Raw genomic sequence first — 16,987 nt, forward strand, 5'->3', positions numbered from 1 at the left:
CCTCGAGTGTTACCCACTGCAGAAACAAGCAAACTGAGGACTCCTGTTTTGACTGAGGGAAAGGAAAAGGGGAGAAAAGGAGGGAGGTGGCAAAAAGGGAGTAAATAACTTAGAGATGAAAAGTGCGCCTGGTGGGAAGTGGTGGGAAGGAGGTCTTCCCTGATTCCTCATTCCAGAGGCAGCCCAGGGACTGAACTCGAAGCATAACCTAGTTTCCCCCCATTTTAAGACGTGAAATTCCCACCTCAGTTTAGATCTTCTTTAACTTCCAGACTGTGCTTTTGGCCAGGAGTAAGAGTAGGGCATTAGGACCCAGAAATTGTTGTAGTGAGAGAGGTTGAATCTCGATCTCTCAATTTTTCTCTCGAGCTCCCTCCTCTCCCTTTGTCATTCTAGCTGCCTGCTGCCTCCGCAGCGTCCCTCTAGCTCTCTCTGTGCTAACTGCCTGCGCCTTAGACAGACGGGGTGCGCAAAGCAGAAGGATTAGTTGGGACCTGCCTTGGTGACCCCATGGCATCCCCCAGAACCGTAACTGTTGTGGCCCTCTCAGTGGCCCTGGGACTCTTCTTTGTTTTCATGGGAACTATCAAGTTGACCCCCAGGCTCAGCAAGGATGCCTACACTGAGATGGTAAGTGAAGCAAAAGGGTGACGAGGGACGCACCCCCCAGGGACTGCGAGTCCCTCTCCCCTTCTTTCCTTCCCAGTCCATGGTCCCGTCCCCTTAACCTCTACCCCCCACCCCAGACCTTACCTTCTCCCCAATAACTTTGCAGCTTCGAAGGTGCAGCTGGACAAGAGCGATTTCATTTGTAGGCTATGCTGGGAGCAACTGTTTTGGAGCCACTGGATGCCAGTTGGGGGAGGGGTTGCCCGGCGAGTACACCCCCACCTCCAAGTAAACCAGAAGGCTGAGACCTGCGTAACACCTGTCATTGGCAGGAATCCTTCCCACCTTCTAGCACACCCAAAGTCCGGGCAAGCAGTCTGCAAGTCTGATTCCTTCCCTTGGAGCTAAGAGTTTAGAAGGCTGGAGAGTTTATTTATCTTAGGGAAGAACAAAGGGGAAGGACGGAAAGAGCTGGGGGAGAACAGGCTACTAAAACAAGCCTTTCTTAGGGGCGGGAAAGGCACTCCTCATCCCTGGCTGAGAGCTGATCCCTAGCTGCCTGGGTGTGTGTGTCTCTATCCTTGAGACAAAGCAGTCTTGGCCCAAATAAAGGTCATTGAGTGCCTGCTTCTTTCTCTTCTCTCAAGGGAGACCTTGATGTTTTGTTTTGTTTTGTTTGTGGGCTAATCTGCAAAATCTGCAAAGTCTGCCTCTGCTCTCCTGCAAAATAGTCCATAATCCCCACCTTGCCTCTTGTGGATGCCCGGGGTCAGGTCCTCTGCAGTTTTTCCCCTCTGCAGAGTTGGAATCACGGAAGGTGACTGGCCAAAACATTTCCTCTGCAACCTGGGGGCTGGGCTGCTCTCCCCAGTTCGGCGTGAAGAGGACTTGTTCCTATGCTGTAGAGTGTGAGGAGATGGCAGGGTATGTTTCCAGCACTTTCGGTCTCGCGTCTCTCCCCCTGTCACTTTGCCTCTTCATTTCCCCGCCCCGGCTGAAGAGAACCTGCTTCTCACTGCCTTTGCCTGACTGCCAAACCCATTACTGGGCTCTCAAGGTCAAGAAGGAAAGGAGCTTAGGGGAGGAACATGAAGGGAGAGAGAAAAGAGGGAAGAGGGTCTCTCCATTAGGGCTGAGTCAAGGAGGAATAGCCCCACACGTTGAAAGGAATAAATAGCGCTCTCCTGGAGCCCACTGCGGAGCCTTTTAGAGCCCCTCAATGTGAGCTGCAAATAGATGGAGACTGGTGAATTGTAGATGCTCAGAAAATGTTTGCAGACAGCTCTGGTTTCTGACTCAGGGTTTGAGCTGGTGCTTTCCGTGTCTCTCTCACCAAAGGATCACCCTGGGGGTGGGGGAGGGTGGCTGGGACTCCAGCGCCAGTGGCAAAGGTCTATCCCCAGTGGCAAATACTAATGTATTTCTCCTTCTCCCTTCCCCTCCTCCCAGCATGTTTGGCCAGATGGAATTGAAATCAGGTCAAAATGAGAATCCAAGGCAGCCTACTGGGGAGGGGAGGGGAGGTGGGGTAGCAGATGCCACCAAATGCAGAGGGACCAGGTGGAGGTGAAACGCCACTATATTTTGGTTTCAGTGTAGTAGTTTAGCTTAGATTACAAGTAAATGAAATGCTATTGCTTTACTTTACTTTTCAGATATACATGTATTAATATGTTTGTGTGTGAGCCTTAGGTATTTTTGACTTTTCCTTTTCCTTTGGACATAGTAGCCTTCTTCAGTATACTCCCCGGCCCCCAGACCCTCCTCAGCTGAGTTAGAGGTCCCCCCAGCCTGTACCCTAAGTACACTGTTAGGATCTGCAGGAAATCCAGTTAAAATGGAGTCACCGGGAAGCTTCTTACCAGCTTGGCAGGAGCTCACGAGGAGGATCAGCCACAAATGGGTTTACAGTAGGTTTCTTCCTAGGGAGTGGAGCTGTGTTTTGCAGTCTCCTGAAAGGCAGAAGAAACCAATGTCAAGATTTCGTATCATACAAAGGAACATATTTATATATAAGTATACGCTAATACAGCAGTATAGAACCATTGTGAGTGAGTGAGTGTGTGTGTGCGTGTGTGTGTGTACAGGCACAATTCTGTGCTTATGTGTTCAGGGGTATCTGGAAAGAATGGAGGAACTATATCTAGCTGGGAGGTAGACTTCACAGTAGTATGAAGCTTGAGGAGGATTTTCAGATTGCTTTTTCCAGGGTCCCCTCCTGCACTGAACATTGGCTCCAGGCTGGGGAGGGCTGTCCAGCATAGGGGCCACTGCACCAGTTCTGGGCTGGCTTTATTCTTAAGTCCAAAGGAAATGGGAAAAATTCAGTTCTAGTACGAAGAAGGGACTCGATTTATATTTGTTGAATGAATGAGTGAATGAATGAGTCATTGGAGCATTGTCTTGGCTGGTCACCACCCTTCAGAGTTGTCTGGTTGGATCTTGATTATGTAGTTCAGGAGCCATTTCTTGCTCTCAGAAGGCGGTATGGCCCCTTAGGACCCCAACTCTAGATCATCTAGGCTGATTATCTGGGATTTTCTGTTTTCCATTTAGGAGTGATTCCTCTGCATTGACAGTCATTCATTGCCTGCAGCAGCTCTTCTTACAAGACCTCAAAGTGTTGTTGTTTAAAGATTATTTGTGCTTTAAAACATATCAGTGAAATAAATTCATCTTATTATTCTTATTTTACTGATGGATCAAACTGATCCAATATCATAGGGTACGCTGTTGTGGGAGCAGAGATTAGAAACCAAGTCCATGACTGAATCTTCTCAGTAGAGGGGTCATTAATGATTACAACTGCCTTTTTGAATTGTCAGAACTTGCAACTGATTCTTGAACATATCTGCTACATTCTTGCTTCTTTTTTATAACCGTTCAACTACACCAATTCAAACCTTTACTTTGAAACCAATTTCAAATTTTAGATTTTTGGGTTTTTTTCTTTTTCTCTTTTTCTAAATTTTTCTTGTTCTAAAACCATTAGTGTTATGCTTAGGTTGTTGTCCCCTCTGTGAGGAATCATGGCTGAAAACCCTACGGACCAATGACTATTAACTTCTTTCCTGTATACTGCAGAAACCAGGAATGGTTAATGGAAAGAGCACAGACTTTCAGTCATATAGGTTAGTGCTTGAGTCCTGACATTCCTAGTGTCTCAGTTTCCTTATCTGTGAGATGAGGATAATAATTTTTCCCTTAGAAGGTTGTTGTAAATATTAGTTGAGATTATATATGGAAGCATCTGGTACAGTGGTAATTTACATATAGCCAGTGTTCAAGAAATGTTCCGGGTGAAGTGATGGTAATAATTGATTCTGCATTATGCAGGGGCTTCCTGACTAATCTGAATGGTCAGTTTAAGGGATTGAAATCAGGCACTTACAAGAGCAAGATGCTATTTTCATGTGCCCTGGTGAACAGACCTTTACGCAATTAGCTAATTTTGAAAGCTCCACACTTGCTGCCTGTTAATGCACAGTGGATTCCATGCAGAACTTCCAGATGTCTCTCTGAATTGCCCATTTGGTGTGTGTCGCCCCATACCTCCTCCAGATTTAGCAAATGTCATTATAGAGTACTCTAAAGCCCACATGAACTCAACATGACTGATCACTCCCTTGACTAAATGCCTTCATTAATTCACTTGAAATTGGGAGACAGCACATACAAATGCTGCTAAGCAGTTTCCTGGGCAGTGATGGGGAACACACAAATGGTTGACTTGCTCTAAATTTGGTATTCAGCTCTTTGAGGCAGTGGTTCCATTCTGTAATCAAAAGGGGCTACACGCAGAATGGCAAGAAAACACCAAAATCCCATCACAATGAAGCCAGGGGATTTTGGCGCTAAAAAGAACAGGGCAAGGCTCTGCTTCCTCTAATCCCCTCAAAGTGAAGGTTTGTTATTTGGTTGATTGGCTTATCTCGAGTTAAATGCCCTAGGGTTTGTATATCCCTGGGGAAACACTCCAGATATTTGGGTAGTTTATTTAATGTCCTCAGGTAATCTTTTATGCTTCCAGTGCCATTAATTGCTTTCCAGCTAGGTAATAACATAGTAATTCACTGATGCTTAGACTGCTCTCTGAGGTGGTACAGTAAATTTATTCCATCGGAGAGGAAACTGACCCTGAGATGGAAATTGACGTTGCTTAATTCATACAGTCAACCATCTCAGGCTAAACTCCACTGGAGGTGATGCCAGGGAACGTGTAGCTTCTCAATGGCCAAGAGCTATGCTTGTTTCAAAGTGACCTTTGACTAATAGTTGAAGTCTTCTGCCCTAAAATGCAATCTGGGAAGGATCCACTTTGGTGATGTAGGACGAGATTCGCCAGCTTCCTCTGTAGGTTGGTACTATATGACAGCAGAAAGTGGACTTGCTAAAAATGTGTTTATAATTCACATGGATATTTGGCAATTAAACACGGGTGATGGCTTTTTATTGCATTGAAGAAATAATCAGTAACTCACATTTGGCTTTTTCCCCTACAAAGATGCAGGGAAATCATATTCGAGTCAGTAAACTTTGCAGCATTTATGAACCTTTATGGTCTAAGATATCAACGAAGCTGAAAATTTTAGCCAAAATGTATTTTTGTCAGTGCCCTCTTTGGCTTTCATAGCTTTTTTTCCTCTGTAAATTTTAGTGAAGTGTAACATACATTCTGAAATGTGCATCTAACGTAAATGTACAGCTCAAGGAATTTTCAGAATACTCCTGTGTAACCAGCACCCATTATCAAGAACACACCAGCTCTCCTGAAACCCGCCCCCCCCATGGCTCCTTCCAGTTACTACCTCCCCAAGGGTTATTATCTTCCTGACTTCTAACAACATAAGTTAGTTTTACTGTTTTTGAACATTATATAAATGGAATTTATAGTGGATTAGCCATTTTTTTTTCTTTACCTAACTTGCATAGGTGTACTGAAGTGGATCAAACCACTTGGTCTCTGTTCCCATTTGTCCTGTTAGCTGACTTGGATCAGTAATTAACTGCAATTGAAGATAAATGCAATTAGATAGTTTTGAGCTCTTCAAATAAATGTCATTAATATGAGATCATGGACCCTATGGTGTTCTGAAGAGTAAATGACAAAAAGAGAAAGGGTATGACTAAAGAAAGGCTCCATATGCTTTTGACTCATGTCTGAATCGTATCTTCTCATACCATAAGAATGGACCTGTTTGATTCACCGCTATTATCATTAAAATAATCACCATGGTTTGCTTGCAAATGCACGGACTTCTCATTGTATGGTTCACTGATAATGAAATGTGTGTGTGTGTCTGTGTGTGGCCCTTGTCTGATACCATGATGTTATGATTTTTTTAACTAAATCTCCAAAATGTTCATTTAATTTACAAAAGGGGAAACCCAGATAGTAAAATGCATAGTGATTTTCTCTAAGCAATTTAGGGGCAAAACTAAAATTGAAATTAAGCTTATCTTAAGAATCTCAGCCCAAGGAGGGGCGCCTGGATGGCTCAGTCGGTTAAGCGGCTGCCTTTGGCTCAGGTCATGATCCCAGCATCCTGGGATCGAGTCCCACTTCCGGCTCCCTGCTCCATAGGGAGCCTGCTTCTCCCTCTGCATCTGCCTGCCACCCTGCCTGCCTGTGCTCTATCACTCTGACAAATAAATAAATACATAAATAAAAGAATCTCAGCCCAAGGATATTGTTGGACAATTGCTTTCTATGAAAGGGATTTGAAACATTTGACTAAACACTCTTCTTCCCTGCTTCCTTGCCCTATAAGAAAACTAAGGTTACAGGGTCTGGGTCATTGCAATGGAAGGGAAACAGACCTAACAAAGTGAATTGTGAGAGCCTTTTGGGAGAGTGACTCAGTCAACTCTCTTTATTCTTACCATCAGGACAATTAAAGTCTTTAGAGCTCTAGTTACTATAGATTCAAGACATGTGACCCTTCTATTGTTAGAACTGATGTGGCACAGACCAAACACTGATGGGGCTGGCAATAGTAGGATTCTTTTGATGTCTCCATCCTACTCCACAGGAGAAAGAATAAAGGCCTTCCTATAATGTCAAGACTCCATACAAGCTTAGTACCATTTCTAACAAATTAAACATTCCCTGTCTGGAGTCCTGGAGAATAGATGCTATCTGTACCTACTCAGCTTTGCACTAAAGATTTGATGAAATGGCTTATCCATTTTCTCCGCAGTTTCCTCTGGAGAAAAAAAGGGAAAGAAAAAGAGGCAACAGTTGCATTAAAGATCCACAGTGGTAGTTTAAGAAGTTAGATAAACAACTGAAAAAGTAATATGGAGTTACACCAAATGTAAAGAAAAAAAAAAAAAGATCACTGAAGTCACGGGAACTTGATTTAAAGACCTGGAATTTGGCCCCAGGCTATGAATTCCACTATAGTATAGTTAAGAATCTATTCTTGAATGATGGGTGGTTAGCCTTAGCCAAAAAAGGAGCGTTTCCAGAAGCCACTCAGCCAGCAACTGGAAGTCTTGGCTCTGAACTGACTGTAAGAAACTCATTTTGCCTCCTGCGTTCATCATGTCAGAAGCTTACATTTACGATTTAGGAACTGCCTCTTGGGAAGCTTTGTGTTGTTAATTAGAAATGGTCCTCATTTAAAAGTGTTGAAGAAGACTCTTGTGTCTAGACCTCTTTCCCTGATGTTGCCCTGCTACTCTCACTAGAGTGCAGAGAGGGAGAGAGTAGGCAGGTGGCATCTAGTTTAATAGTGAGAGGAAATGGGTACACTTCTCACCACCTCTGCTCTGCTCCATGTGGGTCTCCCGCAGTTCAACCCAGGGTTTTACTCTGCCTAACATCTCTAACATCATCAACATCTCTCCTAATTTCTCTGGGACTCCATGATTTAACCTAAAATGGGAAGAGGGAGGAAGAATGACTAACCCTCTGTGTTTCTTTACATGCTCAGGAATAGGATAGGGACTAGGGTGAGGTGAAATTTTAAAAACAGGATCTGACAAGGCCAGGACTGGGAAGAGATAAATGACGCAGGGTTGTATAAATGCAGAGCTGGATCCTGCCTTTATCTGAAGCTTTGATATTTTGCTCATTAATGATATCATCATTTACCTTACTCAAGAAAACCTTTTGGTGCCCTCTTAAATTTTACATTCAAGGCAAATAGCCTGGCTCATTTCACTTTATTCTTAACCCTGCTCAGGAAAATGAGGCTCAGAGAGGTCAAATAATTTGCCTATGGACACCCCACTAGAAAGTGACAGAGATGAGATTTAAAGCCAAGTCTGTCTGAATAAAAATTATGTTTTTTTTTCCCCCACTAAACCATTGGTCTTTTAACAGTCCTCATAGAGGATTATCTTGTGCCACTTATGATAATTAATCCATGAAATAAGTTGCATTCACTGATCCAGAAGTGAGAGAGATGACGACGTTTGTTCCAAATCTAGAGTGTGTGAACACTATTCTAAGTGCCAGATGCTTCTAAGAGGTCAAGTTGGCTTTCTGCCTGATTCTTATGATACTTGCCTTGCATCTGGAACTTCTGACTATTCTCTTCTTGAAAACCTTGGCCCCCATGACCCTGTCTTTCTTGGTTTTTCCCTCTACTTTTCTGACCACACTCTCTTCTGTCTGCTTTGTGGACCATCTTCCTGTTTCCATTTCTTAAATGTCAGTCACACAATTTTTCCCCCTGTATATATACATTCTGCTGTATATAAATAAGTACACATACATATATATACACATATACTGTATATGTATATATACATATATGTATACTGCTGTATTTATACTATATATATATACCTTCTGCTGTATATAGACTGTATATATACATACTGATGTATATATACATCAGGATGGATACTGATGACTATCCATTCTGTATCATTATTCTAGACCTCTATTACTGAGCTGCCTACCAGACATCTCCACTTAGATGTCTTAGAAATACTTCAACTAAAAAACCCAAATTGAATCCCTTACTCCTTCCTACCCCTTGCCCCACTCCCAATATGATCTTCCAGATGCATACCCAAACCTGGCGAATGGTAACACCCTTCTACCCACATACCCAAGCCAGAGACCAGAGAATCTTTCTTGACTTATCCCTTTCCCCCAGTGTCCACATCCAGTATAGTAATAAATTCTATGATTTTGCATTAAAAATATTCTTGACTCTGTCCCCTTCCCTCTATCCCTCCTATCATTAATCTAAGTCTTTTATTTGGTCTCTTTGCTTCCAGGCATACTTCTCTCAATGCACCCTCCACACTATTTCCAGAAGGACCTTCCTCAAAAGCAAATTATGGTGCTCCCCCTGGCTTATAGGATAAAACCCACCTCCACAGCACAACATATATATTTCTCCAAGATCTCCTGGTGACACATATATAGACATATATAAGAGGATGTATATAGTTCTCATGATCCATGATTCATATCTATCTCCCCTGTTTCATGTCTCACTCTCACCCCTCCCTCTCCCAACCTATGCTGAACTGGGGCGGTGTTTGAAACACACAAGTCTGTTTTGTGCTTCAGGGCCTTTGCTCATCCAGTTTCTTCTGCCTGCAATGCCTTTTGCTTATTGATTTGCCAACACCTGCTCTTCCTTTAATATTCCACTGTAGCTTTTCTCTATTTCCATCTAGGGAGACTTGACCACTCTGGTATGCCTCCACTGTTTCTACTGCATAATTTTGTTTGGCACCCATAACTTCTCTTCATATAAACTCAAGCTTCAGGAAAGAAGAGCCTTTGAATGATTGATATCTGTATCCAAAGTACCTAGACAGTGCCTAGTGCAAGGAAGCACTTAATAAATATTGAATGGGTTAATGGATACTTACTGAAAACAAAGCAGTGGGCCAACCTAATAAGACACTTGATAAAATCTCATCGATTTACTACAAAATGAGGATCAGGCCCATCTGAATACAGTGAAAAATATGATTATCTATTACCCTAAGGTCAATATAACCTTATTACTTTGTAATATATCCTGTGACTCCCTCCTCTGTTGTATGATGTCTCCCTTTAGGCTACAGTTAGACCTTGTACAGATGTCTATTATGTGTCCTTAACCATATTGCTTTATACTGGCGATTTGTGTATCCATTTCTCCTCACCAGACCAAGAGCTTCTTGACCCTGGCTTATTTACCTTTTTATCTCCATTGCATAATCCATAGTAGGTGTTCAATATATATTTGTTAGATTAAAATTAATGAACTTGCACCAGGCTAACAAAGTAGCATCTTGTAAAGGCCTGGGACTTTTATCTCACTGACCATGAGACTAGTTTTTATCTTACTGTATTTTAAAGATAGATAAGGGGCTAAAATTTGCACACATTTTAATTTTTCTATTTACTTAGTACTCACTTTTTAATTTTTGCAGATTCTGCAAGTGTAAACTCCTGCTCAGCTTTTTTTTTTTTGAATTATCACAGATTCCAAATTTGGGAAGTCCAAATTAGTGAGGCTTTATCATACTGTGCCTTGCCTTGTTTCATTTTTGTTGTTGTTCGTATGCATCTGGGTTTGAACGAGGCAGGCACTAGAAAATGTGAATGTGGCTAATCTGTAACAGATTTTATGGGCCCAATAAATTTTCTTATAAATGCTTTTAGTGTTGTTTATGATTTATAATCAGAAAATAATTTTTAACTATAAAGCCAAATTCTCTTTGGTGTTGTTACTAAGTTTTATTTATTTATTTATTTATCTATTAAAAAAATTTATTTTAGATAGAGAGAGTGCGAGTGGGGGGAGGCGCAGAGGGAAAGGGACATGCAGACTCTATGCTGAGGGCAGAGCCTAGTCCCATGGCCCTGAGATCATGACCTGAGCTGAAATCAAGTGTTGGAAACTCAACTAACTGAGCCACCCAGGTGCTCTGTTGTTACCAAGGTTTAAATCATAGGGATCTCAGAAAATCGCTTGCTCTTTTCTTATCTTCATTACAAGGCTTTTATTTAGGAGTTACAGTAAAAAAAAAGGGGGACGGGGAATCAGGTGGGGACAGAAGGAAGCCCTTTCTTGTATGTTCTTCATTCTAATGTTAAAATCAACGTTAATGTGGCATTCCTTGTGGTATTTCACTCTAGAAACGTGCTTACAAGAGCTATGTCCGAGCCCTCCCTCTGCTGAAGAAAATGGGGATCAATTCCATTCTCCTCCGCAAAAGCATTGGTGCTCTTGAGGTGGCCTGTGGCATTGTCATGACCCTTGTGCCTGGGCGTCCCAAAGATGTGGCCAACTTCTTCCTACTCTTGCTGGTGTTGGCTGTGCTCTTCTTCCATCAGCTAGTCGGTGATCCTCTCAAACGCTACGCCCATGCTCTGGTGTTTGGAATCCTGCTCACCTGCCGCCTGCTGATTGCCCGCAAGCCTGAAGACCGGTCTTCTGAGAAGAAGCCCTTGCCACTGCCGGGGCAAGCGGGGAATGCTGGGAATGCAGAGGAGCAGCCCTCCTTATATGAGAAGGCCCCTCAGGGCAAAATGAAGTTGTCATAGGAAAGCAGAAGTGCAAAAAGTGGACCTTCCAGGCAGTTGCCTCCATGACACCCAGGAAGATGTCAGTGTGTGTGTGTGTGTGTTTTTTCATTTATTTATCTTGAGGGAAAGGGAAAAATATAATCTGCAAGTTAATGGTCTTATTGGCTTGTGTACACCTATACCCTAAAATGACCTCCCCACATAGACATATGTGCACCACCTTTAATCACTTTGGGGCAACTCACATCTTGCTGCATGTACATGTATATGGCTAACTGTTGAAGTGTATTTGTGAGATGGACTCCAGCAAGCATGTGACTATAAGATTATGTGTGGGAAAATGTATTTACTCTGTGTGTGTGTGTGTGTGTGCACGCGCGCATACACGCGTGCACACTTGTGCACGCAGGTGTGAGGATAAGTCTCTGATCTTGAACTAATCCTGCACAGGTATCCTTCCCTTTACAAACTGATTCTAGTGAGGGCAGAATAAAATAAACCTCTTCTAAAGAGAATCCTACTTACTTCTGGTATTAATCAAGTGATGTATTCCTGTGGGATGAGGGAAATTGAGCTGAAAACTTTAATTTACCACTTTAGGAGACAGTTGCTTCAATTCGAGACACTGAGTTATACTGGTTAGCCTCCACTGTAACAGTTGTTGAAATTTTAAATACTCCATATTGAGTTTAATTAAAATAAGAGATATATGCAGTCAATACATAATCTAATTCAAGTGGTAAAATTGTAAGTTTCACCTTGCCTTTGCCCCAACTCAACGTACTAAGCGCCTTTGCTCACAGTTTGAAATTGAAGCCGTAAACCTTTACCAGACATCTTTTTTGGATTTTCTTAAGCCAAAAGTTGCCTCACTTCCTACTATTCTCAGCAACTAACCAGGATTCGGCAGCTGCTCCATTACAGTTGAGGGAGCAGGGATTAGTTCCATTAGAAATTTGTGAATCTCAAACTCTAGTTACTCTCTTAAATCATCTGAAACTTGACAGAGGAGCTGTATCCAATGTTTCCCTGCCAAACAGATGCATTACTCCTATTGAATCTTCACTGAACATTGCTAGTGTAAACCGAGAACGCAGTTACTCCTGTGGTTGTCTCCTCTATACCTCTTTATCATTACAGTGGCTGGAGTCTAGATGGGGGAAGGATATTTGATATGGGTTGGTTGGATTGAGCAGTATGAAACTTTGCTTTCTTCATTCAGTACTGCTGTTTCTCCTTGTTTGATGTGCTTTGATGGTTTTACTATTGTGCCAGGGATGGGGAGAGGGGTGGGGCATTGTGTGTGGGGGGAGTACATATTATTGTATTTTCTTCAGTGCCATTGTTCTTGTTAATTGATACCTCTGTCTTATTTCTCTCATTCTTTCAAAATAAACATTTTTGAAATTTGGAGGAAACTGTCTGGACAGGTAATGAAATCTGGGAAGAAAAGTTTGTATGAAGGAATTCATGCCATTTTATTTTTGATTCTGGATGGGGAAGTGAAAGAGAAGGAATTGTATATCACATAGTATACTAACGAGGTTACCAACTTTCCAGTCTCATTTAAGTTCCCCCACACTTCGGTAATGTCAGCATATAAAGACAGAAATCCAGAGCATTAGATCAATACAATTTTCAGGTTTAGGGAGTTCTGCTTCACTAGGTGACGCCAAGGGAAGGTGGAAGAATGAGTTCAGAGAAAATTGCAGGTCTAGGAAACAAAGGCGAACCAGTGCTCTCTCAATATGTGTATCCACAAACTGGCACATGTTCCAGTGCCACATACTTGTCATGTTAAGCAAGTTATTTCACCACTCAGAGCCCCAGTTTCATCATCTACAAAAGACAAGGGGATTGAAGGCTTAAAATCCCTTCTAATACACAGTTGAGTCTATGAAATCATTAAGAGTATGGAAAATGACTCTTGAGAAATTTTCAGTTTTCCTAGATAAGAGCATTTTATGTACTAGATAAAATCTCAAACATTCAGTTCTTTTGCTTGATTAAACAAGAGTTCATTGAAGTACTCTGGAAATCATATAAGATGTGGCAAATAGTAATTTCTGGTGTAGTCTTTCCCAAATATAACAACTTAATCTTTGATTCTTCATTTCTCCCTGATTGCAGTTTCCTTCTACAGTTTTGCTCAGTTCATGGGTATGTTTTGGCCTCAAAAAACCAGTGAGAGCCATTTAATTTACCTTTCCTCTTTAATTCCTACCTAGTAAGAGATTAAAGTAGGGACTAGGCTCAGGTCTCAAACTAAACCCTTGTTGTTCTTTCAGCCAGTTTTTTAAAGACTCATTGAGTCCTCAAAGTTAGAAATCTGTATGTGTTGCCTGGTAGGTTACGTGAAAGGTGCCACATCTACTTTAAGACGCAGGTTTTTGGCAAATCCTGTAAGATATGTATGCCCGCCCTCGGTGAAAAGAGGGCATATCCAGCCGTCCTTTCCTCCCACCCCGGAACTTTGCCTGGGAAAAGCGATGGCTTCAGAAGTCATAGACTCAATAACCTAAATCTCTTGTTCAGCAAGAGATAAGCAGCCCTTATTGCGAAGTTTGCAGTTTCATATTTTCCTATAAAGTTCTGATACTTGAGGGTCAATCTGAGCAAAATTATCACTGTAATTACTCTTGTTAAATTCAGGAATAAGGACACTAATTGCCTCAAATTACGCAAAATGACGAATGCGAACATTATTAGGATCGTGGGAACGCCAGCCAATCAGCTAGCTCCAGCAGCAACGGTCCACAAACCGTGCGTCCCCCTACCCGGGGCGGGCGGGGCAAGAGATTCTCGGGATTGGATCTGCGTCAGCGTCGGCGCGCGCGCGCCTCCTCGCGCCGTTGAGTTGTAACCCAACCAATCAGGCTTCAGCATAGCACGCCGCTCTGCCTAGGGCAGCCTGAGTCTCTGAAGAAGCGCATGCGCGGGGCGGGGCCCGGTCTTTTGAATCCGAGAGGCGGCGTTCGGATTCCTGAGGCTTTGCGACTGAGGAGTGTATTAGGTGAGGTACTTTTACTTTTAAAGACCGCGCGAAGTGGGGACTCTCAGAGCAGAGGGACTCTCCTGATTTCTGAGCAACTCTTCTGCAAGATGTGGCAGGGATCGGGCTTTTTCCGCAGCTCAGATAACTGTCCAGTGGGTCGGTCGTCCTGGCCGAGTTTGCTCTCGCTCTCTGCAGTGGCGGTCTGTGAGGGGCTGGGTTTCTGGGAGGCGATGGGACAGTTCAGCTGGATGGGGTGAGAAGCTGCTCTACCGTTCCTTTTTCGGACCCCGGGAAACTACTTGGAACTCGGAACCTCCCATTGGGTTAGATACACATATCGCTCTCCAGCTCTGGCCTCATGTTCTAGGGAGGTGTGATTGACGAACTGTCATTCCAACGATTTCCTTAGTTTTTTTCCATTTGAAGCCAAAACGTAAGTCTTTCTGGGTTCCTCTCTTTCCTTTTCCGTACATCCTGTTCTTTTATCACGGCCTTGCCCAGTATATCTCCAAAGCTTATCAGTCATTTTTTACGTTGTCCACCGCTATCTTAGGCCTAGTTCAGACTACAGTCATATTTTTTCTGGAATGGTGAAGGCTTTTAAATTTTAACTAATTATTTTTTTTTTAAAGATTTTATTTATTTATTTGACAGAGAGAAATCACAAGTAGATGGAGAGGCAGGCAGAGAGAGAGAGAGGGAAGCAGGCTCTCTGCTGAGCAGGGAGCCCGACGTGGGACTCGATCCCAGGACTCTGAGATCATGACCTGAGCCGAAGGCAGCGGCTTAACCCACTGAGCCACCCAGGCGCCCCTAACTAATTATTTTTTTAAAAGATTTTATTTATTTATATGACAGAGAGAGACAGCAAGAGACGGAATACAGGCAGCCGCTTGCTTAATCGACTGAGTCACCCAGACGCCCCCATACAAATTTTTTAAAAAGACTTCGGGGCGCCTGGGTGGCTCAGTGGGTTACCATCTGCCTTTGGCTCAGGTCATGATCCCAGGGTCCTGGGATTGAGCCCTGCATGGGGCTCCCTGCTCAGCTGGGAGCCTGCTTCTTCCTTTCCCACTCCCCCTGCTTGTATTCCCTCTCTTGCACTCTCTCACTCTGTCAAATAAGTAAGTAAAATCTTTTTAAAAAAATAAAAATTCATCTGTTTTCACTCCTTGACTCCCAACATTCTGTTCTCTAAACTGCAGCTACAAAGTCTTAAATCAGATGGTGTCACTCCCCTCTCTCACACTCCTCCCACCCTACTCCCATAAGTTTCAGGAGATCAGAGACCTCGACTGTTTTTTTTTTTATCCCTAGTAACTAAAACAGTGCTTTGCTTTTGATGATGTTCAATAATTATTTACTGGACAAATGACTTAATTAATGGGGAATGATTCTGTTGTGAGAGTCCTTAGTTTGGTCACCAGTTTCACTTTTGAACTAAGCTGTTTTAACAGCACTCATGAAGTGGAGAGTGTAAAAGATTAAAAACAAAATCGGGGTGGGGGTGGAGAAAAATAGGAGTGAATGGAAAAAGTAAGATTGAATGTATGAGATGGATTAGTTTTGGACTTGATTTTGTGGTAGAGCCATTTTAAGAGAACTTGCTATGTTGCTTGTGCTTGATTTTTTTCCACAAGAAGTCCTGTTCAACTGGTGAATATTACCCTGGAGAGTTGTTTCTCCCTATTCCTGTTTAGGTCAAGGACTTCTGTGAAAGTTAGCCTTCTTGTTGCCTGGATGTTTGTTAGGGTTTTTGTGTTTGTGTGAGTCTGTATTGTTTGTATCCTAGGTATTGTGTACTAAATGTTGGGAATACAAAGCAGATATGCTTCCTGTCTTTGTGGAGTTAAAAGGGATGGTTTTGTTTAATGGTAACTTGACACTTGTTTCTGTATAGAGCATGTGCAATAATGTCATCTCAAAAGAGAGTTAAGGACCCTCAGGCTCAAAAGAGGACTTCACAAGTTAGTGATAGTTATCAGACTAATCTGGCGGGGGAAGAAAAAGACCTGGATGACTCAAAGCACAGCTTGAATGATGAACAAGACAGTCCAGAGGATTATGGACATGCTGATGATCAAGGAGAAGATGCTCTGCAAATAGCAGTGAGATACTTTGAGAAGGGTAAGACAGATAATTTTCCTTATGAAAGTTCTATTGCTGTAAAAATGTCCTAGACTTTTTCTTAAGGATTTTTAAAGGAAAGCATATTTTTGCTCAATTCATGCTTTTCTGTATTTAATAGGCATTTATTAAGTGCTTCCGAATATCAGTATTCTGGGTACTGGGGATACAACAACAGAGAAAATTCTTGGCAAGGTAGTTTCCAAGCTGTTGCACATTGGGATTATCTCGGAATCTTTTTTTTTTAAAGATTTTATTTATTTATTTGACAGACAGAGATCACAAATAGGCAGAGAGGCAGGCAGAGAGAGAGAGAGGGAGAGAGAGACGTGGGGGGAAGCAGGCTCCCTGCTGAGCAGAGAGCCCGATGCAGAGCTCCATTCCAGGACCCTGGGATCATGACCTGAGCGGAAGGCAGAGGCTTAACCCACTGAGTTCCCAGGAACCCCTTATCTCGGAATCTTTAAAAAACACTGATGCCTGGCATCCATTGTAAGACATTCTGATTTTATTGGCATGGAATGCAGTCTGAGCATCAAGATTTTTAAAAGGCTCCCTGGGTGATTCCAATTTGCAGGGAAGTTTGGGAACTACAGTCCTAGTATTGAATCTGCTTATAGTCTAAGTTCAGTACTTTTAGTTAGTTTAGAGCAGACATGCCAGGACATGGTTCAGTTTTCCTTAATGAAGGTGCTGTTCCAATATTTCTGTTAAATATTCTAGAATTTTAAAGGCTTTGAAAGGTTTTGGGGAAGGCATTTTTA

General features: G+C 42.6%; 2 protein-coding genes across 5 annotated transcripts in view; both read left to right on the top strand.

Annotated features, from left to right (window-relative positions):
* Positions 1-341: 341 nt before the first annotated feature.
* On the top strand, positions 342-12,519 carry TMEM35A (transmembrane protein 35A). Its single transcript, XM_032331446.1, has 2 exons — positions 342-630; positions 10,712-12,519. Exons 1-2 carry the CDS (start codon positions 511-513, stop codon positions 11,117-11,119), a joined length of 528 nt encoding a protein of 175 aa, XP_032187337.1. The 5' UTR covers positions 342-510; the 3' UTR covers positions 11,120-12,519.
* Positions 12,520-14,042: 1,523 nt separating this feature from the next.
* The window catches only part of CENPI (centromere protein I), a 114,906-nt gene continuing 111,961 nt past the window's right edge, over positions 14,043-16,987 (top strand). For all 4 annotated transcript variants that reach the window (XM_032330909.1, XM_032330910.1, XM_032330908.1 and 1 more), the window contains exons 1-2: positions 14,043-14,114; positions 15,997-16,223. In XM_032330909.1, the coding sequence (XP_032186800.1) occupies positions 16,010-16,223 (214 nt within the window). In that variant the 5' untranslated portion in view covers positions 14,043-14,114; positions 15,997-16,009. The remainder of the gene's footprint in view (positions 14,115-15,996; positions 16,224-16,987) is intronic.

Source organism: Mustela erminea, chromosome X (assembly GCF_009829155.1).
Source record: "Mustela erminea isolate mMusErm1 chromosome X, mMusErm1.Pri, whole genome shotgun sequence".
Lineage (NCBI taxonomy): Eukaryota > Metazoa > Chordata > Mammalia > Carnivora > Mustelidae > Mustela > Mustela erminea.